General features: G+C 41.2%; 1 protein-coding gene across 2 annotated transcripts; it reads left to right on the top strand.

The window, feature by feature from the left end:
- Nucleotides 1–4,632: 4,632 nt before the first annotated feature.
- PDCD2L (programmed cell death 2 like) lies at nt 4,633–27,505 on the top strand. 2 transcript variants are annotated; one of them, XM_047834418.1, is made up of 7 exons: nt 4,633–4,780; nt 4,882–5,048; nt 5,172–5,232; nt 6,431–6,798; nt 7,759–7,869; nt 16,651–16,799; nt 27,329–27,505. In XM_047834418.1, exons 1-7 carry the CDS (start codon nt 4,673–4,675, stop codon nt 27,457–27,459), a joined length of 1,095 nt encoding a protein of 364 aa, XP_047690374.1. In that variant the 5' UTR covers nt 4,633–4,672; the 3' UTR covers nt 27,460–27,505. The 2 variants fall into 2 exon arrangements, with proteins under 2 accessions (XP_047690374.1, XP_047690375.1); XM_047834419.1 differs by having other exon boundaries at nt 4,882–4,997.
- Nucleotides 27,506–27,830: the final 325 nt, after the last annotated feature.

Raw genomic sequence — 27,830 nt, forward strand, 5'->3', positions numbered from 1 at the left:
CTCTTCTGGTTTGCCTCCCTCTCTGTTTTTCCTATTTTTCCTTCTCTTATGTTCATCTGTTTTGTTTCTTAAATTCCACCAGTAAAATCACGTATGTTTTTCTCTGACTTATTCTGCTTAGCATAATAACTCTAGTTCATCCACGTTGTTGCAAATGGCAAGATTTCATTCTTTTTGATCGCCATGTAATATTCCATTGTATATATACACCACATCTTTATCCATTCATCAGTTGATGGACATTTGGGCTCTTTCTATAATTTGGCTATTGTCGATAGTGCTGCTATAAGCATTGGGGTGCATGTGCCCCTTCAAATCAGCATTTTTATATCCTGTGGATATAGTAGTACCATTGCTGCGTTGTAAGGTAACTCTATTTTTACTTTTTTGAGGAACCTCCATACTGTTCTACAGAATGGCTGCACCAGTTTGCCTTCCCACCAACAGTGCAAAAGGGTTCCCCTTCTCCACATCTTCCACCAACATCTGTTGCCTGAGTTGTTCATTTTAGCCATTGTGACAGGTGTGAGGTGATATCTTGCTGTGGTTTTGATTTGTATTTCCCTGATGATGAGTGATGTTGAGCATCTTTTCGTGTGTCTGTTAGTTATGTGGATGTCTTTGGAAAAGTATCTGTTCAATCTTTTGTCTGTTTCTCCACTGGATTTATTTCTTGGGTGTTGAGTTTGATACATCCTTTATACATTCTGGATACTAATCTTTTATCTAATATGTCATTTGCAAATATCTTCTCCCATTCCATCTGTTACCTTTTAATTTTATTCTTTCCTTCACTGTGCAGAAGCTTTTGATCTTGATGAGGTCCCAAGAGTTCATGTTTGCTTTTGTTTCCCTTGCCTCCAGAGACCTGTCTAGTAAGAAGATGCTGTGGCCTGTTTTCTCCTCTAGGATTTTGATGGCTTCCTATCTTACATTTAGGTCTTTCAAACATTTTCAGTTTATTTTTTGTGTATGGTGTAAGAAAGTGGTCCAGGTTTATTCTTCTGCATGTCACTGTCCAGTTTTCCCAACACCATTTGCTGAAAAGACTGTCTTTTTTCCAGTGGATATTCTTTCCTGCTTTGTCGAAGATTAGTTGGCCATAAAGTTGTGGGTCCATTTCTGGGTTCTCTATTCTATTCCGTTGATCTTTGTGTCTGTTTTTGTGCCAATACCATACTGTCTTGATGATTACAGCTTTGTGTAATACAGTTTGAAGTCGGGAATTGTGATGCCTCCAGTTGTGGTTTTCTTTTTCAACATTACTGTGGCTATTTTGGGTCTTTTGTGGTTCCATACAAATTTTAGAATTGTTTTTTTCTAGCTCTGTGAAGAACTTTGGTGTTATTTTGATAGGGATTGCATTGAATGTGTAGATTGCTTTGGGTAGTATAGAGTTTTTAACAATATTTATTCTTCCTGGGGTGCCTGAGTGGCTCATTCGGTTAAGCGTCTGACTCTTGATTTTGACTCAGTCATGATATCATGGTTCCTGAGATTCTTTCTTTCTGCTTTTCTCTCTACCCCTGCCCCACTCGCACTATCTCTTTCTCTCTCAAAATACATAAATATTAAGAAACAAACCAGTATTTATTCTTCCAATCCACAAGCAGGGAATGTTTTTCCATTTCTTTGTATCTTCTTCAGTTTCTTTCGCAAACTTTCTATAGTTTTCACCATACAGATCTTTTACCTATTTGGTTAGGTTTATTCCTAGGTATTTTATGGGTTTTGATGCAATTGTAAATGGCAGTTTGTATTTTGTAAATTGTAAATGCAATTGTAAATGGGATCGACCAATTCCTTGATTTCTCTTTCTGCTGCTTTATTATTGGTGTATAGAAATGCAACTGATTTCTGTACGTTGATTTTATATCCTGTGACTTTATTGAATTCAGGTATCAGTTCTAGCAGTTTTTTGATCGTGAATGCCTTTTCTCATCAGAAGCACTTTCTCTATTACAAAGGAGCAAGCACAAAAAAGTCTGTAGAGAGAAAAATTCTAGGTGGTAGAGTTCCTCAGGCTCACTTGGCTTCACATGAAAGGTCTCTTAGGAGTAGGAGCACTGCTCCTCTAGGCCAGAGGCCAAGTCTCACGTCTTGTCCTATGCAGGAGGAGCCAGCACATGTCCGTTGGCCACACGTCCCTTGGCCCTGTCTTATTCTCTCCCCCCATCACCAGCACTATCACTTGTAGCTTCCACTTGTTGTGAGTTCTTCAACAGTGTATTATTTAGGGTTTTCCAGAAAAACAGAACCATAGGCTATAGATATATGTAAGGAGATTTATCATGGGAATTGGCTCCAAATCCCTCCTGTGATTCTGGAGGCTGAGAAGTCCCACAATATGTGATCTACAAGCTGGAGACCCAGGAAGAACGAGGCAGGTATGTTTCAATCTGCTGTCTGAGGGCAGGAGAAGATGGATGTCTCAGCTCAAGAAAGAGAATTCTCCCTTCCTCTCCCTTTTTGTTCTCTTAGGGCCCTCAGCCTCGGTGGTGATGCCTATCCACACAGGTTAGAGCAGATCTTCTTTACTCCATCTACTGATTGAAATGCTATTTTCTAACCCTCACAGACAATCCCAGAATTAATGTTTCACCAGCTATCTGGGCATCTCTTAGCCCAATTAAATTGATGAATAAAATTAACCACCATAAACAGCTCTTCAATGTGAGATTCAAGCAGCTTTCAACATTTTCATTTTGTACTTGCTCAAGTAAATACAAACTGGGGGCCCCGCCTCGCTGTCTGTCAGCAGAGCATGTGATCTTGATCTTGGGGTTATCAGTGTGAGCCCCACGTTGGGGGTAGAGATTACATACATACATACATTCACAAAAAAACCTGTATCATAACAATGAAGTGTGTGAATCTGACAAGGAAGTCCAAACTATAAAATCATAATTAAGTGGAATCCTTCAGATCTCACACATGCAAGCACCTTTTTGTTGTATCGTTCCAAGGACCCCACAAAAATGTTTCTATCAAACTTGGTGTTAAGTTGCCTCTGGAATTCCAGAATGTGGCAGCGATTAACATCTTGAAGATTCATCTTAAGTAGCTTTCATGCTGCGATCACACTTTGATCAAGAGATTGTAGTAGGTAGTGTTATAGAAACAGATGACCGATATTGGAGAAAGCTCAGTAACTGTTGGAAGATCTCTTGCTATGTTAGCAAGAATACCAATTTTGTAGGTTCTTTTTTCAATAATTAAAATACATCTCTTGAGAAACCTAGCTAAAATAACAAGTATCTGCCAAGTCATCCAGCCTATTTGGCTAGACGGGAAGTGAACACCAAGGTCAGACTTCACAATGCCTTTTAAAGCTATCAGATTGGCAGTGATGAACCAGTAACAAGCTGGTTTTGTCTCCAGGTCTCCTGTGATGAGGCTGGAAGCAAACATGAGGCAATTATATACTGCTTGGAAGGTGTCAATCATTGAAAACCTACACTTCCTTTTCTTCTTCTTTTTTTAAGTTTATTTATTTTGAGAGAGAGAGATCACGAGCAGGGGAGGGGCAGAGAAAGAGGGAGAGAATCCAGAGCAGGCCCCACACTGTCAGTGCAGAGCCCAATGCAGAGCTCAATCTCACCCCGAGCCTAAACCAAGAGTCGAACACTTAACCGAATGAGCCACCCAGGCGCCCCATCTACACTTCCTTTTCACGCTACTGTATGAAGACTGAATAGTGCTTTTGCAACATGTGTTTTTAAAAGGTCAGGTTTATTGAGGTATAGTTTACATACAGTAAAATTCACCTTCTTTTAGAGTGCAGTTTTGACAAATACATAGTGATGCAACCACCAGAGTTGAGATACACAGTGTTTTCTTTTTCTTTTTTTTTTTTTAAGTTTTATTTATTTATTTAGAGAGAGAGCATGTGCAAGTGGGAGAGGGGCAGAATCCCAAGCAGGCTCTGCACTGTCAATGTGGAGCCCAATGAGGGACTTGAAGTCACGAACCCGTGAGATCATGACCTGAGCCAAAGTCAGACACTTAACCGACTGACACACCCAGTGCCCCAATATACAGCATTTTCATCACCTCAGAAGGTTCCTGGTACCCCTTTCTGGTCGATCCCTACCCCGTGAACCCAAACCCTGGTAACAATTGATCTGATTTCTTTCCTCGAAGTTCACCTTTTCCAGAATGTGGCCTTTTGTGTCTGGCTTCTTTCACTTAGCATGATGTTTTTGAAGTTACCTAGGTTGTTGTACCACGGGCATTTGAAAAAACGATTACAGAAAATTCCAAACATATAAAAATAGTATAATAGATCTCTATGTGCCTGACACCAAATGTAAACATTTATCAACTCATGGACTGCTCCATAATTTCCTCTATAAGCATTTTGATGTACCTGTAAAAATTAAAGACTTTTTGTGTGTATCTTAACGATAATACGATAATTCCACTTCAGGCAAAATTTTTTGGCAAGACTATTTTAAAGCAGATCGTGAGTACTTCCTACCTCAGTGCATTCGGAGGCACAGACTATCTGAGGCTCCTGGATTCTTAGCCCACAACAGCAGCAGTCGCCTGTCATCCACTGAAGGATCTCAAGGGGGCGGGGCCGTCTCGCGGTTGTAGCGAAACGCATGCGCGGAGAGGAGCACCGGCTCGGCTGCCGTAGTTCGCCTTTCCACGTGGGCGCCTCGTCGTCATGGCGGCCGTTCGGAAGCCAGTGCTGCTGGGGCTTCGAGACACTGCAGTGCGTGGCCGCCCCACGGGGTCGGGCGCCTGGACCGCTAGCAAGCTGGGCGGCCTTCCGGTGAGGTGGGGCCCCGGAGCTGGGGTCGGCGGGTGCTGGTGAGGGCTACGGGGTGAGGTCCCTGGGCAGAGCCCGGGTCTGAGCGCCTTACCTGTCCTCAGGACGCCTTGCCCTCCGTAGCAGCGCCGAGGCCAGTGTGTGAACGTTGCAGGCAGCCTCTTGCCCTGGTCGTACAGGTGTACTGCCCCTTGGAAGGCTCCCCATTTCATCGGCTACTGTACGTATTCGCTTGTCCCCGCCCCAGGTGCAGCATGGGCGGAGCGCGCAGGTAGGCGGGGAGGTTCATCAGGGTGGGTGGGAGCTGGGGTCCGCACCAGCCACACGGGATAGCGACAACCGCTGGCTGGTGCTCTGCGTTGCACCCTCACTGCCATTTATTTTTACCCTGAAGCTGGAAGGTGTTCCGCTCCCAGTGCCTGCAGACTCGAGAGAAAGAGGCGCAGGACGCACAGGTAAACCGGTTGTGACCAGCGCATTATGATTTGCTGTAATTTGAGGGTATTTTCCAGAATGTCGTTTAAGACAAACTTTAAGCAGTGGTCTTCGAAGTATGTTGGAGTGGTTTTTGCACTTTTCTGAACCATGAAATGCTATCTTAAGATTTTTGTTGTTTCTTTTAATATACACTGAAGGCCTTGAGGCACATAACTCCCTGATGTTTCTGTTTGGAAAAAAGTATGGATGTGTACGCGGTTATATGTAACACATATGTGTGTGTTTTATAGTACATATGCTTAGTGTCATGTGTGTACATGTGTATAAAAAACATTTAATAAGAAATCTGAATTTATTGAAATCAAAAAGTAGGGCAAGTTGGTAGCTGCAGAACAAAAATTCAGCTTCCTTTGCCTGGATGTCACCTTATATATACACTGAGTTCTTAACATGTGCCAGGCATGGTACCAGCAATATCAGGAATGAAAAGATGAAGATCTGGTGTCTGCCTATATTTGTCAGGGTTCAGTTACAGGTAATAAAAAAGCACTGAACTGTTAAAGTTGAAAGAATTGGGTTTTTACTCATATTGGTTAGGCTGGAGGGGGCGACTCCAGGAATGACTTTCAGAACCACATCTGAGAATGGGCTTGTTCAGGAGCTGCTAGACCACCTTCTGCATCCACAGTCAGAAAGCTGAGATGTGGTCTGGTGAACTGGAAGCTGCCCTTGTCAGATCTTTTGCCTCCAGATCCTTGCTTTATATCCATCTACAGACTTTTGCTTCATGGCCTCTCTCTCCACTTCATTCTGTTTCAAGTTTGTGTCTCCCTAGTGGACCTGATTAAGGGAGCCCTGATTATATCTGGAACTCTAACCGCTAAGGAGTCTGGGAAATGTAGTTCTTTCCTGCCAACTTCTGCAGTACATGAAGCACGACTGAAAGAGTTTGGAATAGGTGGTTGAAAAAACCACCGTACTGCATCTGCCACACTGCCCCTGAAAAGGGAAGACAATTTTTTGTCACCTCCAACATGCTTTGGGTGAATGGGGTCCAGAAAGTTGAATCAGAGTGTGCAAGAGAGGAAGATAGTGGTGCGAAGGCTCCCTCAGGAAGGTGAAGGGATTTGTGGCTCAAGCCAAGGGAATAGGTGAGATCACCCAAGTGATCTTGATTCACTGGACTTGATTCACTGGATATTTTTCTGGAAACAGGAAAACGGCCTTGCAGCTGAGGATTGGTGTGAAGGTGCAGATGACTGGGGAAGTGACAGTGAGGAGGTGCCACCACCACAGCGTACCTTGGATTTTGGAAATGATCCCCACAGCGCCAAAGACACAGACTGTACTGCTCAGCTCCGAGATCTCCACCTGCAGGATACTGTCCTGGGCGCTGCTCCTCCTGTTTCTCCCGGGGAAGAGATGGCCCTGCCTTCCCTGGCGCCCCAGTTCCTGCCCTACTACATGTGTGTTGTAGATGAGGATGACTACAGGGACTTTGTCAGTCTAGACCACGCTCATAGCCTTCTGAGGGATTATCAACAGAAAGAAGGAATGGATATGGAACAGTTGCTTTCCCAAAGGTGAGAATGTGTGCTGCTGAGGGTGACAGGTGACTTGACCGGGAAGCTGCCACAGTAGGTGCCCTTTGGTTTTATTCTGGTAGTTGGGGAAACTTTCTCAGGCAGAACTTGTGTGTGTAGCACCTTTCTGCTTCACTCCTCTTGATGAGAAAGGAAGACCGACGGGGGATCTCACCAGCCAACCCTGAGTTAGCTTGAAAACACTTTGCTCTGTTCGTAAGTACCCTCAAGAAAAGGAACAAAGAAGTTAGGGTTGCCAGCTTCTCCAGAAGAGCATGTGTTTACTGTCTCTTTTTTTTTTCTGTTTTTAAATGTATAGCTCAGACCGGTAACTTAGAAAAATGCCATTTGTTTTTTAACTCTTGGCTGTGGCTCAGGAACTGGCCTAGGACTTCAGAGACCCTGCCAGAGCCTCGGCTCATCAGTAAAATGAGAGTCGTGTTGGTATCTCTGTTGTCTGTCTCATCAGAGGGTTTTAGGAGTCACATGAGAGAGGAGATCTTGAAAGGCTTTATAAACCAAAGCCCTCTAAAGAAAGAAGCATGGTCATTTTTGCTATTATAATAGGATATTTGGAAAGATAACCTGTGTTTGTTTGTTTGTTTGTTCGTTTGTTTGTTTGTTTTTTACCAGAGCTGTTTCCTTTGTAAGCTTTTTAGAATAATGTTGGAGTGCTTGCAGACCCGTTGGTGTCTGAAAATAATCTATAATGGACAAAGAAATGGAGAGAGTCAATGGACATAGGGCTTTTAAAATTGCAGATAATCATCCCAGAGTTGAAAATGACTAGGGAGCAGAGCTTGGGAAAAAATAACTAGCGAGCAGAGCAGGGGATTATGTTAGATATTATAAGGTATTAAATTTATTATTTTTTAAGTTGTGTTCATTAACTTGTTTACTCTTCTAAATATTGTAATTATCTGGATATAGATGCTCAAAAGCATTTTCTGCTTTTCTTAGTCTTCCTGGTGATGGTGATGAAAAATATGAGAAGACCACAATTAAAAGTGGAGATAAGATATTTTACAAATTCATGAAGAGAATTGCTGCTTGTCAGGAGCAGATTTTGAGGTAAAGGCACATTTTCTTTTATTGTTTTTCTTGATTATAAGAGTAATACATGTTAGTTTGGAAACTACTGGGAAATATGAGAAAACCAGAGTCTGTAATATTCCCCAAACCAAGAGGCTAAGATTTTTTCATTTATTCTATTTTATTTTATTTTTTTAAGTTTATTTTGAGAAATAGCGCAAGCCGGGGAGGGTTAGAGAGAAGTAGAGACATAATCCCAAGCAGTCTCTGCAACATCATTGCAGAGCCCAGTGCTGGGCTTGAACTCACAAACTGTGAGGATCACGACCTGAGCCGAGATCAAGAGTTAGATGCTTAACCAACTGCACCACCCAGATGCCCCAAGAGACTAAGATTTTAATATATTATGTTCACTTATTTTTTTATGCATTTGGATGCATGCACATAGGTAGGAATTATGTGTTTTAATTTTATTTATTTTTTAAAAGTTTATTTATTTATTTTGAGAGAGAGAGTAAGTGTGCGTGTGCACAGAGAGGGGCAGAGAGACAGTGAGAAAAAGAGGGAGAGAGAGAATCCCAAGCAGGCTGTGTAGTGTCCGTGCAGAGCTCGACGTGGGAACTTGATCTCATGAACCATGAGATCATGACCTGAGTGGAAATCAAGAGTCAGACACTTAGCTGACTGAGCCACCCAGGTAGCCTGGAATTGTGTGTTTTTAAAAACATATTCAGGGGGCACCTGGCTGCCTCAGTCAGAAGAGCATGTGACTCTTGATCTCAGGGTTATAGGTTCAAGCCCCATGTTGGGTATAGAGATTACTTAAAAATTAAACAAATAAGCGCAGGGGTGCTTGGATGCTCTAGTCAGATAAGTGTCCAGCTCTTTTTTTTTTTTTTTTAATGTTTTACTTTTGAGAGTGAGAGTGAGAGCACGAGCAGAGGAGAGACAGAGGAGTGGGGGGAGGGGGGGGCAATAGAAGATCTGAAGCGGGCTCTGTGCTGACAACAACAAGCCTGATGTGGGGCTTGAACTCACAAGCTGTGAGATCATGACCTGAGCTGATTTCGGATGCTCAACCAACTGAGCTACCCAGGCACCCGCAGCATCCAACTCTTGATCTTGGCTCAAGTCATGCTCTCACTCCTGGTTTGTGAATTCAAGCCTGCTTGGAATTCTCTCTCCCTCTCCTGCCCCTATGCCACTCACCCACTCGTTCTCTCTCTCCCTCTCTCTGTGTCTCTCTCTCTGTCTCTCTCTCTCTCTCTCTCAAAATAAATAAACTTTAAAAAAGCACACATAGTTTGGATCATACAGTATAATTTTTTTTTTAAGTACACAGAATCTAGAAATATCCTTTTAGTACATTGAGAACTTTGATTTTTTTGTTCTTTTGAAGATTTTATTTTTAAGTAATCTCTGTATCCAATATAGGGCTTGAACTCACAACCCCAAGAATAAGAGTTGCATGTTCTGCAAACTGAGCCAGCCAGGTGCCCCACAGAGCTTTGATTGTTTTTTTTCACTTGTCTGTTTTCCTGATTTATGGACATTTAATGTTGTTTCCAGACTTTTGCTCTTATACATTATACTAGTGAATAGGTTTGCACCTAATGTCATTTTGCACGTATGCAGGTATATCTGGGGTTACGTTCCCTGAAGTGGCATAGGTAAGCAAAAGGCTGTACAGAGTTGTAATTTTGATTACTAGCACCAGAGTGACCCTCCTAGGACTTCAATTCCTACTGGCAACCTGTAAGTGCCTGTTTTCCCATAGCCTCACCTATAGTGTGAGCTTCATGCTTTTGTATTTCTGCCAATTCAAGTGAAAACGCACATCGGGGTATAATTCATTTTGCTTGTTTCTTATTATGAGCATCTTTCTCTGTTTTTGAATCATTCCTATCCATATCTTTTGTCCATTTTTCCATAAGTTCTTGATCCATTTGATTTTTAGGAACTCTTTATGTATTAGGGAGATTAGGCCTTTATTATGATTAATTTTCTTGGTTTGTTTGATTTTGACATTGCCTCCAGATATATCTTTGGATGTCTAATTGTTCCCATCTAATTTGTTTCAATTTTGCACAGGTTTTTTTTTTTTTTAATGTTTGTTTATGTTTGAGAGAGAGAGAGAGAGACCGCGTGTGCGGATGTGCACAAGAGGGGCAGAGAGAGGAGACAGAGAATCCCAAGTAGGCTTGACACTGTAGCTCAGAGCCCGAGAAGGGCTCAAACCTGCTCAAACCCATGAACCGTGAAATCATGACCTGAGCCAAAACCAAGAGTCAGACACTTAACTGACTGAGCCACCCAGGCGCCCCTCACTTTTGCACAGTTTTAGTGCTGTTACACACCCCCTTCGAAAATCTTAGAATGTCATTTCCCGAAAGTCTAGTTCTAGAAGTGAAATTCAGGATCAAAGGTTTGAAATGTAAGTGTTCTTGATATGTATTGTGTGATTATAGTTTTTACTACTTAGCACAAAGTCAGACTTTGCTCTTAATTCTTGCATCCTCATTTTATTGATGAAAATCCAATTTATCTTCTTTTTCTTAATTAGGTATGACAGCTAGAAATCTCATAGCATATGTGCCCTCCTGAAAACGTGCCCAAATTATGATACCTTCAACAGAATTTTCAGATCAAACAAATATTTTTGATCATATGGCACCTCAACAGCGGCAGTGACTCCCAGCCTGAGACCAGCCCCTGGGAGGGATCTCTTACCAGTGAGACTCACGGCCCACAGTGATCCCTGCTACTTGAAGGGCTGAGTTACCGTGTGCTGAGGTGGAGGAGGACCGTAATCACTGTCCTCGGTGCTGGTCACGGAGGCGACAACACTATACGCTATGATGTGTGCCCAACAGAGCTGTGAACAAGTATGCAGGAAACACAGAGGAGAGATCAGAGGCTTCTGCCTTGGAAAGGCATTGTGCAAGAGGGACAGACTTGAGCCCTAAACCCTGCTGGAGGGATTATAGGTCCAGTATGCTATGAGTCACAGCCCAGATGCATAGCAGTGGGGCAGTGGCAATTCAGTGAGCTAGACACGACGGTGTCTGAATTGAGAGAAGCTTGACTTAAAGACCGTCCATTCCCTTTTGCTCTTATAGTCCCACACCTTGACATCCTCAGGGCACACACCCCTGTTGTGTTTCTTGCCAGCCTGGGTGCTCCTCATGCTTGGTACCTAGCAGTGCCACAGATTAGATGCTCAGATTATATATTTTCACTCCGTGTCTTACTAAAGAATTTGTACTTTATCCTGTGGCCAGTAGTTGCCAGCAGAGTGATGATCACTCTGAGATGAGAGAAGAATCCAGGTGAGAGGTGGTAAAAGAGTTTGGATCAAAACAGAGGATAGGGGAAGGAGGGGATAAATTTGAGAGATATTTCTATAGTGGCAGGTCTTAGTGACCTCTGGATGTGAGAGGAAGAAATTGGAAGGCAACAAAAGTGGTTTTGAGGTTCCCGATTGTGAAGTTGGATGAATGTTGATGCCGTTCTGGAGAAGGGGGTTTGGGAGGCTCGTATCTGGAGTCCAAGGGTCTTGATTTTTCTTGGAGTACAGAATGTGTCCTTGTCAGTATGATTTATATCTTGATAATCTTTGGCTTGCCTTTCATTTTTGATTTTAAAAATTTTTTTTAACATTTATTTGTTTTTGAGAGATAGAGACAGAGCATGAGTGAGGGAGGAACAGAGAGAGAGGGAGACACAGAATCCTAAGCAGGCTCCAGGCTCTGAACTGTCAGCACAGAGCCCAATGCGGGGCTCGAACCAAAAACCGTGAGATCATGACCTGAGCCGAAGTTGGATGCTTAACCAACTGAACCACCCAGGTGCTTCCGCCTTTCACTTACTAATAGGGTCTTTTGAAGAGAAGTTTTAAATTTTGATCAAGTCCAACTTAACAGTTTTATTGTTTTGGTGGTTCATATTTTTATTTCCTAAGAAGATTCTGCCTAACCAAAGGTAACAGGATTTGTTATGTTTGATTTCCTGTGTTTTCTTTTTTTTTAAGTTTTTTTTTTTTTTTTTTTTTTTTTTTTTTTTTTTTTTTTTTTTTTTTTTTTTTTTTTTTAATGTTTATTCTTGAGAGAGAGAGACAGCATGTGAGCAGGGGAGAAGCAGAGCAGGAGACACAGAATCCAAAGTAAGCTCCAGACTCTGAGCTGTCAGCACAGAGCCCGATGTGGGGTTTGAACTCACAAACTGTGAGATTATGACCTGAGCCAAAATCGGATGCTTAACCGACTGAGCCACCCAGGCACACACACCCCCCTTTTTTCCTTAAGTTTATTTATTCATTTTGAGAGAGACAGAGACAACACAAGTGGGGGAGGGGCAGAAAGAGAGGGGGAGAGAGAGAATCTCAAGCAGGCTCCACACTGCCAACCCAGAGCCCAACGTGGGGCTCGAACCCATGAAGCTGTGAGATTATGACCTGAACCAAAACCAAGAGTTGGATGCTCAGCCAGCTGAGCCACCCAGGTGCCCATTTCCTATGTGTGTTTTCTTTTAATTTTTTTTTTTTTTAACATTTATTCATTTTTGAGAGAGAGAGACAGAGCATGAGCGGGGGAGGGACAGAGAGAGAGGGAGACACAGAATCCGAAGCAAGCTCCAGGCTCCACTGAGCTGTCAGCACAGGGCCCAACGCAGGGCGTGAACTCATGGACTGCGAGATCATGACCTGAGCTGAAGTCGGCTGCTTAACCGACTGAGCCACCCAGGCGCCCCTCCTGTGTTTTTTTATAGAAGTTTTCAGTTTTAGTTCTTACTTTTAGGTTTATGATCCATTTTAAGTTAATTTTTATATATAATGTATGAGGGTCAAGGTTCTTTTTTATATACAGTTGTTGCAACACCAGTTTCTATTGTGGATCACTTTTGTCTTCTTAATCAGTTAGGGAGAGAGGAATGTTAAAATGTAACTATATGGGGGGCCTAGGAGGCTCAGTCAATTAAATATCTTACTTTGGCTCAAAGTTCCTGGGTTCGAGTGCCATGTCAGGCTCTGTGCTGACAACTCAGAGCCTGGAACCTACTTCGGATTCTGTGTGTGTGTGTGTGTGTGTGTGTGTGTGTGTGTGTGTGTGTGTGTCTGTCTGTCTGTCTGTCTGTCTGTCTGTCGGTCTGTCTGTCTCTGTTCTCCCTCTCATGCACTGTTTCTCAAAAATAAATATTTAAAAACATTTAAAAATATATAAATAAACTTAGAAAAAAAACCAGTTCACCTGTTTCTCTCACTCCTGACCCCTTGTCTCTGGAAACCACCAGTTTCTTCTCTGTATGAGTTTGGTTTGTTTTTTTGTTGTTTTTTAGGGCCTGCATATAAGCGATATCATTCAGTATTTCATTCTCTGTTTGACTTATTTCATTTAGCATTATGTCCTCGAGACTGATCCATGTTGCTGCAAAAGGCAAGATTTCATTTTCCTTTATGGCTGAGTATTCTTTTGTGGGTTGTATGTGTATATACATACATACATACATACGTGTGTGTGTGTGTGTACATACATATATACATACACACCACAATTTCTTTGTCCATTTATCTGTCAATGGACACTTCAGTTACTTACATGTCTTGGGTATTATAAGTAATGCTGGAGTGAACATGAGGGTAAATATCTTTTTGAGTTAGTGTTTTTTGTCTCCTTCAAATAAATACCCAGAAACGGGATGGCTGGATCATATGGTAGTTCTGCTTTTAATTCTTTGGCAAACTCCATACTGTTTTCCACAGTGTATGCACCAGTTTACATTCCCACCAACGGTGCAGGAGGGTTCCCTTTTCTCTACATCCCTGGCCAACTCTTGTTATTTCTGGTCTTTTGGATAATTGCCATTCTGACAGTGTGAGGTGGTACCTAAAGTATGCTTCTTAAACAGCTTATGTATGGGTCTTGCCTTTATTTTATCCAGACTCTTTGCCTTTTACAGAGTCTTAAGTCCATTTAATGTAATCATTGGTAGTAGTGGGTTAATTTTATCATTCTGGTATTGGCTTTTTCCTCTTTATTTTATTTTATTATTTTTTTTAAGTTTATTTATTTTTGACAGAGTGCGAGCATGAGCTGGGGAGGGGCAGAGAGAGGGATGGAGACACAGAATTGGAAGCAGGCTCCAGGCTCCAAGCTGTCAGCACAGAGCCTGACGCGGGGCTTGAACTCACGAACTGTGAGATCATGACCTGAGCCGAAGTCGGACGCTTAATCGACTGAGCCACCCAGATGTCCCTCTTTCCCCTTTTGTTTAACCTTCTCTTCAGTGAATTGAGTATTTTTAGTTTATGATTTTATGCCCTTTCTGTTGCCATGAAAAGTGTTTGCTATAGTGATTATAATGTGCATTTCTGACTTACTGCAGTCTACCTTCACCCAGTAGTTTGCTATTTTATGAACCATATCACAGATTCCCATTTAGCTTTCCCTGCCCTTTGTGATCTTGTTTTCGTGTATTCACTTCTATATATGCTTTATATCCCATAATACATTTTTATTTTTGCTTGAAATAATTGATAGTTTATGTGGATAGTTCATAACATATATATGTTATATAATGTATGTAGATTATATATTATATAATAAAATTAAAAATAACAATTGGGCTGGCTTAGTCATTGGAGCATGTGACTCTTGATCTCAAGGTTGTGAGTTCGAGCCCCACATTGGGTGTAAAGATAACTTGGAAAAAAAATCTTTAATATTAAAATTAATGATCAGAAAGTCTTTTTTTTTTTTTTTTTCAACGTTTATTTATTTTGGGGACAGAGAGAGACAGAGCATGAACAGGGGAGGGGCAGAGAGAGAGGGAGACACAGAATCGGAAACAGGCTCCAGGCTATGAGCCATCAGCCCAGAGCCCGACGCGGGGCTCGAACTCACGGACCGCGAGATCGTGACCTGGCTGAAGTCGGACGCTTAACCGACTGCGCCACCCAGGCGCCCCCAGAAAGTCTTTTATGTTTATCTTCCCATTTACCCTTTTGGTGCTCTACATTCCTTCCTGCTGGGCTTCCATCTGGTATTACCCCATGCCTGAAGGACTTTTAATTTTTTTTTTTTAAGTTCATGTTTGTTGGAAACAGCCACTCAGGTTTTGTCTAAGAATGTATTTATTAATATTTCTTTTAATAGACATTTTTATTGGATGTAAACTTATTTTTTAGTTGTTTTCCATTCAACACTGGAAAGATTTTGTTCCACTGTCTTGTTGCCTTTAGCATTTCTATTAGAAATTAGCTGTAATTCTTTTTTTATTTATTTTTTATTTTTTTAACATGTATTCATTTTTAAGAGACAGAGAGAGACAGAGCATGAGTGGGGAAGGGGCAGAGAGAGAGAGGGAGACACAGAATCCCAAGCAGGCTCCAGGCTCTGAGCTGTCAGCACAGAGCCCAACGCAGGGCTCGAACTCACAAACTGCGAGATCATGACCTAAGCCAAAGTCGGACGCTCAACCGACCGAGCCACCCAGGAGCCCCAGAAATTAGCTGTAATTCTTAATTGTTGTTCTTCTTTTTGTTGTATTTATATAATTAAAACTATTATGTACTTCAGTGACTGTGTGTTTTAATTTATCTTGCTTGGGATTTACTGAGCTTTTTGGATTTTTGTGTTGATGTCTTTTCACGAATTTTGGAAAAAATCTTGGCCGTTATCTCTGCAAATATTTCTTCTTTCCTATTTGCTTTTTCTAAGGACTCAGTTACTTGTATGTTTAGACAATTTAAAATTGTTCCATTGTTTTTAAAGGCCCTGTTTCATTTTTATTTTTTTTACTTTTTGTTTCATTTTGGATGTTTCTGTTTTCCTCACATTCACAGATTTTTTTTGTTGTTTCCTGCCTGCTGTAAACTTTTATTGAATGAAGTTCTTTATTCTGATACAGCATTTTTCATTTCTAGTATTGCTCTTTCAGTCTCTTTAGTTTTTATTTCTGTGCTAATTTCCTTATCTGTTTATGCATGTCTACCTTTTCTACTAGATTCTTTTACATATTTATGATTGATATTTTATTATTTGTTTGTTTTATTCCACTCCTCATATTGATATTTTAAAGTCTTTTTCGGACAGTTCCATCATCTTATCTGTGGGTATTCTTTTTTTTTTTTAATGTTTATTTATTTTAGAGAGAGACAGCATGAGTGGGGGGAGGGGGGGCGTAGGGCAGAGGGAGCAGGAGACACACAATCCAAAGCAGGCTCCAGGCTCTGAACTGTCAGCACAGAGCCTGATGCGGGGCTCGAACTCACAAACCGTGAGATCGTGACCTGAATCAAAGTCGGACGCTTAACCGACTAACCCACCCAGGCGCCCCTGTGGGTATTCTTGTATTGACTTTCTTTATGGGTTAAATTTTTCTGCTGCTTTACAAATTTAGTATCTTTTCTTTTTATGGTTTAGCAGAGATTGTATGTTGAAGAAGATCAGATACTGAAGTAAATATCTGCTCCTTAGCAGGGCGTGCCCCTTCTTCTGTAAGGCTGGTAGTGGAGGTCTAAATCCCTTTATCTACCTTGGAGTGGAGTCAGTCTGGACTGTGTTGCAATTTTAGTTAGATTCAGTTCCACATTGGTTTTAGTGCCTTTGCCTAGACTTTGAATCAAGCATTGATAAGACTTCAGGTATCTTGCTGTGCTTTACAGACTTGCTACTGTTTTGGGGCCTTTGGATTTTCTTTGCTGTCTGGTTTTGCTCCTGGTACTCTTCAAGAAGGAAACAAAGTTTGCAGAGCATGGCCTTCAATACTGGAATGTGACTTGTATGTGGTCCTCATTCAGGGTTCTTTGTTCCCTTGCCCTAGGTACTCTTGGAGTGGTGAACCACTTTTTTTGACCTGCCCTACATCAGAAATCACTGAGCCCCCAGCCTGCAGCTACTGTGGAGTCCGAAGGATATTTGAGTTTCAGCTTATGCCAGCACTGGTCAGCATGCTCAGAAGCACTAATTTAGGTAATAGCCCTTTATTAATTTGAGCTTGTGGATTTATTGCACTAACTTGGAATTATTTTATTTTAATGTTTATTTATTTTGAGAGAGAGACAGTGTGCAAGTCGGGGAGGGACAGATAAAGAGGGAGAGAGAGAATCCCAAGCAGACTCCATGCTTTCAGCCCACAGCCCAATGCGGGGCTTGATCTCACAAACTGTGAGATCATGATCTGAGCCAACCAAAAGCAAGAGTCAGAAGCCAAGCCATATTCTATCCTTAAAATGATTTTCATAGTGGGGCCATCTGGCTGGCTAGGTTGGTAGAGCATTGGACTCTTGATCTTGGGGTTGTGAGTTTAAGCCCCACGTTGGGTATAGAGTTTACAATAAAAAAAATTATTTTCATAGCATTGTATTATTATTTTTTTAAGTTTATTTATTTATCTTGAGAGAGAGATTGAACGCGCACACAGGAAGGACAGAAAGAGAGAGAGAGAATTCTAAGCAGGCTCTATGCTGTCAGTGGAGAGCCCTGTGTGGGGCTTGAATTCATGAAACCTGAGATCATGACCTGAACCAAAACCAAGAGTCAGACACTTAACTGACTGAGCCACCCAGTCACCCCTCCTTTTTTTTTTTTTTTAAATGTTTGTTTATTTATTTTGAGATAGGGAGAGCTACGTGCGTGCAAAGGAAGCACAGAGGGAGAAGGAGAATCTTAAGCAGGCTCCATGCCCAGCGAGGACCCCAATGCAGGGCTCAGCCCCATGATGATGAGATCATGACCTGAGCTGAAATCAAGAGTCTAATGCTTAACTGACTGAGCCACCCAGGCACCCCTTTTTGTAATATTTGTGATCATAGGAGTAAATCAGTCATTTTTTAATCAGTAAGTAGTTACCTGTTAACTGGAGGGTTTTTGTAAGTGCTTTTTATCAGATTGGTAAAGTTCTTGTCTATTCTAATTTTATGCATTCTTTTTAATAGCCGTGTATAAGCGTTATCTATGTCATGTTAACAAATTGCTGCTTAATAGGTCTGTACCAGTTTATGTTGCTGTCAGCCATGTAAGAGAGTGTTTCTGTCTTGGCATCTTTGGCAGCATCTGGTATAAAATGATGAAAAAGTTTTGGTAATGTTGTTAAAAATGCCATTGTTGGGGCGCCTGGGTGGCGCAGTCGGTTAAGCGTCCGACTTCAGCCAGGTCACGATCTCACGGTCCGGGAGTTCGAGCCCCGCGTCGGGCTCTGGGCTGATGGCTCAGAGCCTGGAGCCTGTTTCCGATTCTGTGTCTCCCTCTCTCTCTGCCCCTCCCCCGTTCATGCTCTGTCTCTCTCTGTCCCAAAAATAAATAAACGTTGAAAAAAAATTAAAAAAAAAAAATGCCATTGTGTGACCTAGCAATTCCACTCCTAGGTATATACCTAAGAGAATTGAAAACCTATGTCTACACAAAACCTGTATGTGAATGCTCATATAAGCATTATTCATATAATAGCCGAAAAGCAGAAATAACTCAGATGTCCCATTAACTAATTAATACATAGACAAAATATACCTTCATAGAATATTATTCTATCAGAAGAAGAAATGAAGTACTACATTATACATGGCTACACATGATTATACCTTGAAAACATCGTGCTAAGTGAAAAGAAGCCTGTCACAAAAGGCTACAAATTATATGATTCTGTTCATATGAAATGCCCAAAATAGGTAAACCCATTGAAACAGAAAGTAGATTCATGGTTTCCAGGGGCTGGGTGAGGGACGCCAAGAAAGAATGAGGAGTGACTGCTAATGGGTATGGGCATGGGTGTCCTTTTGCAGAGATGAAAATGTTCTGGAATTAGGTTGTGAAGATGTTTCTATAACTCTGTGAAGAAACTAAAAAACACTGAATTGTACACTTTAAAATGGTAAATTTTACGGCATGTGAATTATATTTCTATGAAGAAAAACACCATTTGAGCACCTGTACAAGCTCATAATGCCTTTGGTGATGGGGCACCCTGGGTGGCTCAGTCTGTTAAGCGTCCGGCTTTGGCTCAGGTCATGATCTCGAAGTATGAGAGTTAGAGGTCCGTGTCGAGCTCTGTGCTGACAGCTTGGAGCCTGGAGTCTGCTTCAGATTCCATGTCTCCCTCTCTCTGCTCCTCCCCCACTCACACTCTGTGTCTCTCTCAAAAATGAATAAACATTGGGGCACCTGAGTGGCTCAATCAGTTAAGCAAGCGTCCAGCTTCAGCTCAGGTCATGATCTCACCGGTCGGGAGTTCGACCCCAGTGTCGGACTCTGTGGTGACAGCTCAGGGCCTGGAGCCTGCCTAAGATTCTGTGTGTCCCTCTCTCTCTCTCTGCCCCACCCCCGCTTGTGCTGTCTCTCAGAAAAATGAGGAAATGTTAAAAAAAAATTTTTTTGATAAATAACATTAAAAAAATTTAAAAATACCTTTGGTGATTCTTGTAAAGACAATGGAAAAAACAATTATTGCAAAACAATAATTATAACAATTAGGTTTAATGGAAGTAATTAAGCCAACTTAAATAAAAGAGTATTCGTTGTTTAGGAAAAAATGTATTAGTTCTCCATATATTTTGGATATTAACCCTTTATCAAATATATGATTTGCACATATTTTTTCCTATTCTGTAGGTTGTCTTCATTTTGTTGATGTTTCTCTTTTGCTTGTATTAATTTATTTTTTAAACTGTAAGTATAACACTCACTTCAGAAATCCAGTTACCTGGAGATAATTGCTGGCGATACATATTTTTTCTCTTCTTGTTTCTGTACACATTAAGAGATTAAAACAAAGTTGTTCTCATACTTCTGTTCCTTCTTTGCAGAATTTCCCAGTGTCATTGAATATTTTACCCAGTGGAAGTTCCATTTTATCTAGCGATTTCCAAAGTTATTGTACATTTCAACTGTTTCTTTCTTTTTCTTTACTGTAAATAATAATTTAATTAATGCCGTTTCTGTAAAGGCATTTCTATAATTTTAAGTATTTCTTCAGTATTGAATCTTAGAAGTCACATCTTTTTATCAAAGGATATGAACTTGGAGTGCCTGGGAGGCTCAGTCCATCGAGCGTCTGACTCTTGATTTTGTCACGTTATGATCTCACACTTTGTGAGATCGGGCTCCACGTAGGGCTCTGTGGTGACAGCGCGGAACCTGCTAATTCTCTCCGTCTCTCTTTGCCTCTCTCCTGCTTGCATACATGCATGCATGCACTCATTCTCTCTCAAAAGAAATAAACTTAAAAAAAATTTTTTTTAAATAAAGGGTATGAACTTTTTAAGGGAGCCTGGCTGGCTTGTCAGTAGAGCATGCAGCTGTTGATCTCAGGGTTGTGAATTTGAGGCCCACATTGGGGGTAGAGTTTACTTCAAAAAAAAAAAAAAGATATGAACTTTTAAAAAATTCATTTGACACAAGAAAAGAAATTATGTATATTTTGTTGTATTCTTTCGTCTGCTAAATAGGCAGTGTGCTTTGAACACATATAGTACACAAATACGGAAGATAGATTTTTATGTTGCTGACAATTAATACTGTTACGAAATACCAGTGTCTTCCCTATTTATTGAATGAAATTTCACAATGTTCACAATGTCTAAAGTTGCATAATCCTGAAAGGCTTCTAACAAACCACTACAGCCCCACTCTCACCCCCTCTGCCATCTAGTTGCACTCAAGGGAGACACTGGCAGCACTCCGGGCTGTTCTAGAATTTATTTTTGTACTTGTAAATAAAAGGTACTACTTTTTACATTTACCTCTTTTAGACATTATCAATTGAATTTCTGAATTGGCATGGGGGATCTGGGATCTCTTACAGCCCCCTCCCATTCTTCCTCACCCTATTGCTTTCTCCCATACTCCTGGTCAATGTTTGTAATTTTGTAGTTAGGCTGTTTGTAGTTAGCAAAGCAGTGTATTGTGATCACATGTTCTTGGACTTAATAATACCTGTTTCAGTCTTAAAAAACATTGTTCTTAATGTTTATTTATTTTTGAGAGAGAGACAGAGTAAACAGGGGAGGGCAGAGAGACAGGGAGACAAAGAACTCGAAGCAGGCTCCAGTCTCCACAGTGCCAGCACAGAGCCCAACGTGGGGCCGGAATGCATGAACCACGAGATCATCACGTGAGCCGAAGTTGGAGGCTTAATGGACTAAACCAGCCAGACGCCCCAATACCTGTTTCATTCTTATGTCCAGTTCTTCTCACACCCTCCTGGAGGTTCTCAGTATTATTTTCCTCACAAGTCCAACTCCAGACAACCCGGCTCCATGTTTATTTCCCTGAAGACCTGTCCCATGTGCCTTGTTCTCCTGAGCTAGTCTGAACTCTAGGCCTTCTGCACCTCTAGTGTTGCTGTCATTCTGGGTCACCTTCTGCCTTTATTTTGGTATCGCTTTGCCCCTCTTCCAAGTGGGTCCCCTGTTTTCCTGGAACTCTGATCTGGAACTCTTTCTCGGTTTATCCTTTCAGTTTTGATACAGCATTTTCTCCAGTAGTTTCCCGAAGAGGGATTGTGGGAAATAGGTATTTAAAGTACCCCATCGGTCTTAAGATACATTTATTCTATCTTTATGCACATAATAAAGTCAGGTATGGAATTCTAAGCCATTAGTAATTTTTTTCAGAATTTTAAAGATTTAATTACCTTTCTTTTATTTTTTTTTTTTAATTTTTTTTTTTAATTTTTTTTTTCAACGTTTATTTATTTTTGGGACAGAGAGAGACAGAGCATGAACGGGCGAGGGGCAGAGAGAGAGGGAGACACAGAATCGGAAACAGGCTCCAGGCTCCGAGCCATCAGCCCAGAGCCTGACGCGGGGCTCGAACTCACGGACCGCGAGATCGTGACCTGGCTGAAGTCGGACGCTTAACCGACTGCGCCACCCAGGCGCCCCATCTTTTATTTTATTTTTAAGTACTCTCTACACCCAATATGAGGTGCCATGATATTACCTCATTCTTTTAGCAGCCTACTTATGGAAAACAGTCCCATGCTGGCCTTTAGTCCTCTTATTTCAGGTCACTTTTTTTTTTTTTTAAGTTTATTCATTTATTTTGAGACAGAGGAGAGAGAGAGCAGGCCCAAGTGTGTGTGGGGGTGAGGTGGGGTGGGGGGGATTGGGGAGAGAGAGAGAGAGAGAGAGAGAGAGAGAGAGAATGAATGAATGAATCCCAAGCACTTACAGTGCAGAGCCTGATGCAGGGCTCAAACTCATGAACCATGAGATCGTGACCTGAGCTGAAGTTGGACGCTTAACTGACTGAGCCACCCAGGTGCCCCCAGGTCACTTTTAGAATCTTTACTTTATCCTTGTTATTCTGAAATTGTGTATATTGTGCTGAGTAGCTGGTAGGTGTTTTCAGTTCAGAAACTCATGTCCTTCAATTTCCTTGAAGATACTCTATTTTTCTTGTTGTGCCTTTACAGGAACTTCTGTTAGTGAAATGCTTGTTTTCCTATTTAGATTCTGTTCTCTTTTGTTGTCTGATTTTTGTTTTGCTTCCCAAGAGTTTTCTTCAACTTTGTACTTTATTCATCTTTTTAGTTGCGGTAAAAAATATATAACATAAAATTTAGTATCTTAACCATTCTAAATGTGCAATTTAGTAATGTTAAGTTTATTCACGATATTGTGCAACCAATCTCCAGAGCTTTTTCCTCCTGCAAAACTGGAACTGTAACCATTAACAACTCCCCAATTCTGCCTCTCCCCAACCTCTGGCAACCACCATTCTGTTTCTATGAATTTGACTACTTTAGATACGTCATATAAGTGGAATCATAGTATTTGTCCTCTGACATTGCCTTATTATACTTAGCATAATGCCCTTGAGGTTCATCCATGGTGTACGCCATGTCAGAAGTCCTTTCTTTTTAAAGGCAAACAATATTCTGTCATGTGGATATTCCACATGTGGTTCATCGGTTCGTTTGTTGAACACTTGGGTTGCTTCTACTTGGCTATTGTGAATATTGCTACTATGAACATGGGTGTACAGATATCTTTTCAAGATCCTGCTTTCAGTTCTTTTGGATATATATACCAGATGCAGAATTGCTGGATCATATGGTAATTCTATTTTTAATTCTTTGAGGAACCACTATAATATTTTCCATAGTGGCTTCACCATGTTATATTGCCAATCAGCAGTGCACAAGAATTCCATTTTCTCCACATCCTCACCAACACTTGTTTTCTGGGGTTTTTTGGGGGGGAGAGGTGTTGTTTGTTTTTATAGTATCCGTCCTAATGGATGTGACGTATTTATTGGGATTACATTTGCATTTCCCATAATGAATTTTTTTTAAATGTTTATTTATTTATTTTGAGAGAGAGTGCATGCATGAAGGGGAGTGGCAGAGAGTGGGAGAGAGAGAATAACAAGAAGGAAGAAGGCTCCATGTTGTCAGCACAGAGCGAGATGTGGGGCTCGATCCCATGAACCGTGGGATCATGACCTGAACTGAGATCAAGAGTCAGATGCTTGGGGGCGCCTGGGTGGCTCACTCTTACTCAGTAAAGAGTCCCACTTCAGCTCAGGTCTTGGGCTCTGTGCTGACAGCTCAGAGCCTGGAGCCTGCTTCAGATTCTGTGTCTCCCTCTCCTTCCCCCACTCCTCCCCCGCTCACACTCTGTCTTCCTCTCTCTCTCAAAAATAAATAAACATTAAAAAAAAAAAAAAGAGAGAGAGAGAGAGACGCTTAACTGACTGAGCCACCCAGATGCCCTGCATATCCCCTAATGGTTAATGGTGTTGAGCATCCTTTCATATAAATGGCTTGTTAGCCATTGACATATCATTTTGGGAGAAATGTCTACTCAAGTCTTAGTCTTCATTTTGTAGTCAGATTATTTGACTTTTTATTGTTGAGTTGTAGGAGTCCTTTTTATATTCTGGGTATTAACCCTTTATCTGGTATGATTTGCAAATATTTTCTTTCATTTTGTAGGTTGCCTTTTCACTGTTGTGTCCTTTGATGCACATAAGTTTTTGATATAGTCCAATGTGCCTGTGCTTTTGGTTTCATATTCGGGAAATCTTTGCCATGTACTTCCTTTTTAAAAAGAAAGCACAGGGGCACCTGGGTGGCTCAGTCGGTTAAGCGCCCAACTTCGGCTCAGGTCACGATCTCACAGTTCGTGAGTTCGAGCCCCGCGTCGGGCTCTGTGCTGACATCTCAGAGCCTGGAGCCTGTTTCAGATTCTGTGTCTCCCTCTCTCTGACCCTCCCCCGTTCATGCTCTGTCTCTCTCTGTCTCAAAAATAAATAAACGTTTAAAAAAAAATTTTTTTTAAATAAAAAAATAAAAATAAAGAAAGCACACAGTGAATTGTGCCAATCTTAAGCCTACAGTTTGACGACTTTTTGCATAAATACACTCTTGTTATCACCTCCCAGATTAACATAGGGAGTGTTTGCAGTGCCCCAGAAAGCCCCTTGGTCCTCCTTCCTGGGCAGTATACCCCTCCCTGTCTAAGGTGTCGCTCTCCTCCATTCCTATATGGATTTGGCCTATTCTGGAACTTTGCACATATGGTGTATGGCTGTTGGGCCTGACTGCTTCTGTTTTATCTTTACGTCTTTGTTAGCTTTATCTTCTAACCCTTCTCTTGAAGTTAGTTTGGCCATCCTATTTTTATTTTTCAGAAGATCTTTTTTGTTTTCTGAAACTTTTCCATACCACCTTTTTTTTTTCTTTTTTTTTCTTTTTTTTCTTTTTTTTTTTTTTTTTTTTTTTGCTTTATGAGTTCTTCTTTTATATCTTTAAGAAGTGGTCTGTTTTTAAAGTTTTTACTTGTTGACTATTTCCTGCCATTTTTTTTTTTTAAGATTTTACTTTTAAATAATCTCTGCATCCAACGTGGGACTCAAACCTACAACCCCAAGATCAAGAGTTGCACGCTCTACTGACTGAGCCAGCCAGGCACCCCTCCTGCAGTTTTTCTGACCCCTGAATGTTATGTTGAAGGTTTTCTGTAAATGTGTGGTGAACCTTGGAAATCACCATTACTAACACTAATCAACATCATTCTAGTCCTCATCCTTGACATAAATGTAGGTAGAAAGTTTAGATAGTTGGATGGCTAGAAAAAATTTAAAGATAGGAAAGTTCAGTACATACTAATTAAAAATACTGGAATAAATGTATGCAAATTTAACATAAGAAAAAGTAAGTGTATGTGAGGCAGTTGGGTTCTTTCACTGTAGGCAATGGGTTCTTTCACCTAGTTTCTAAAAGATCCTTCTGAAGTTAAGAGAATTACATTCATTCCGTCTGTCAGTTTTAGATAGTATGTGTTTGGCTCTTTACTATAACAAGGATATTTGTGCCCTGCTCCACCCCCAAGTATATTAGTAATTTTTTTAAGATTTTTTAATTTCCTTTTTTTTTTAATTAATTTTTTTTTTGAGAGAGAGCGAGCATGAGCAAAGGAGAGGCAGAAACAGGAGGGGACAGAGGATCTGAAGCGGGTTCTTCACTGACATCAGCGAGCCCAATGTGAAGCTCGAACTCACAGACTATGAGATCACGACCTGAGCTAAAGTCAGACACTCAATTGACTGAGCCACCCAGGCACCCCTAGATTTTTTTATTTCTTTAATCTCTGCACCTAGCGTGGGGCCTTTGCGTTGACCATTTGCATTGGTCACCTTTCTCCTCTCCTGTGTTCACATCCTTTTTCTTTCCCTTTGCATTCATTGAGATTCTCTCAAGCCTTTCCTTTCTACCTGTAATTACGTTTCACCTCTTTTCTGTTCCTTGTGGCTTCTGATGTTTTTCATTAGATACGTAATGGAGCTATTTTGACCCCCATGTCTGTTTCCTCTTTCTCCTACCCCTCCGTTGCCCTTTTACTGTGGCAGGTCTCTGGGCTCAGGCCTCCTGTACATACTCTGCTATTTGGTATTCTGTTGCCTCTGATTCCCTGCCCCTCCTTCTTTCCTACCCTGGTGGCTACTGGTTCTCAGACTCTAACCTTCTCATGCCTTCTGCAGACTGCATGTTGCACATTCTGGTTGGAAATTATCTCACATTCACCAGGTCATTTCTTCTAAGTCAGCTTTATTTTGGCCTTCTTAGTTCAGTCTTTGATGCTTTTCTTTCCATCATCCTTGCCTGCATTTTCCTTTCAAAGTGTTTTTCTTTTGCTCCTCCAAACCAATTGCCCAACTCCTCTTGACTCCTGTTTTCCTGTTCTGCCATCAATGGGAGTTCTTTTCAGTTGTATTTTCTTGATGTTATTCTTCATGGCATTGTCCATTGATAAAGTTTTGTAAACTCTTTGGAAATTTTTTTTTTTTTTTTTTGGCCTGAATCCTTTCTTGGAGGTAGTGTGTTCTATTAATATAATATATTTTTATTTGTTTGTTTATCTTAAATGTTTTTTTTTGTTTGTGTGTGTGTGTGTGTGTGTGTTTTGTTTGTTTGTTTTTAGTAATCTCTACATCCAACATGCACAAACTCATAAACCTGAGATCAAGAGTCACACAACTGAGGGGAGCCTGGGTGGCTCAGTTGGTTAAGCATCTGGCTCTTGATCTCGGCTCCGGTCACGATCTCAAGATATGAGTTTGAGCCCCAGGTTGGGCTCTGTGCTGATGGTGTGGAGCCTGTTTGGAATTCCCTCTCCCTCTCTCTCTGCCCCTCCCCTACTCATGAGCTCTCTTTCTCTCAAAATAAATAAACTAAAAAGAATTTTTTTTTAAGAAAAAAAAAGAGGGGCACCTGGGTGGCTCAGTCAGATAAGCGTCCAACTTTGGCTCAAGTAATGATCTTGCAGTTCGTGGGTTCCAGCCCCACATCAGGCTCTCTGCTGAAGGCTCAGAGCCTGCTTTGGATCCTCTGTCTCCCTATCTGCCCCTCCCCCACTCACACTCTGTCTCTTTCTCAAAAATAAAATAAAAACATTAAAAAAAATTTTTTTAAGAAAAATAAACTCACACGACTGAGCCAGCCAGACGCCACATGACATATTTTTAAATGGTTTTCAGTGTCCAATATCCTAGACAGTTGTACTAAAGACTTTAAAGTATATTTTCCTGATAAATCTGCTTTTTGTCATCAGCAGTCACTTGCTTTGTGGAAGATGATGAGTGTGTTGTGAATGAAAGCTAGTGAGCGCTGCTTTTGCTTTTCCTAATTATTTTTTTGGCTTATTGGGTAAAATCACTCCTATAGCAACACCAGGTGTGCTGATATTGCATCATCTTTCTCCTTCAGTTATCTTTAGTTACTTAACCTCTTTGTTTTATGGTGATCACTTAAGACGTGTCAGGCTCTGTTCTAAGTATCTAACGTGTATTAGTTTATATAATCCTCCTCAAAACAATCTTCTCATGATAAATACAGTCATTATTATGGAGAGGTGAAATCACTTGCTCAGTGGTAGAGCTGGGATTTGAACCCACGTAGTCTTGCTCCAGAGTCTGGGCTCCATCTACTAATCAAACCTTCAAATATTGAGTGTATCTCCTGACACTGTCTCTTCGCTGGAATATGTTATATTTTTCAGGTCTTTCTGTGGAATTTGGAACAATTCTAATTTATACATGTGAGAAGAGTTGCTGGCCTGAAAATTGTCAGACTCCCATGGAAGAACTTTGTATTATACAAGAAGACCCAGATGAACCGTTATTTAAGTAGAGAATTTCCTTTTAATTATATAAATTAAAACAAATTTTAATCTCCAGATTTGTGTATTTTTACTTCATTTTGACTCACAAACTATCAACTCTTCGTGTTTTAAGTGCTGTCCTTTTTGCTTTATGGCACCTGTACTGGGGCAGAAGCGAGATTTAGAACCTCTTGGCTGTGGGCTGGTCTACCCTTCCAGGGTCAGTGGCTTGTCTGGGCATTTTACACACAGAATGTGGCTCCCCTCCAGCCCAGAGGGCGAGTGTTCCTGCACGACCAGCTGGGGAGCCAGGAGCCCTGGTCAGCCTCTTAAGTGCTGCCACCACACTTCAGCGCACTCCGCTGCCCTCCCTGCATGCTGACAGATCAAGCCTCTTGAT

Source organism: Prionailurus viverrinus, chromosome E2 (assembly GCF_022837055.1).
Source record: "Prionailurus viverrinus isolate Anna chromosome E2, UM_Priviv_1.0, whole genome shotgun sequence".
Classification (NCBI taxonomy): domain Eukaryota; kingdom Metazoa; phylum Chordata; class Mammalia; order Carnivora; family Felidae; genus Prionailurus; species Prionailurus viverrinus.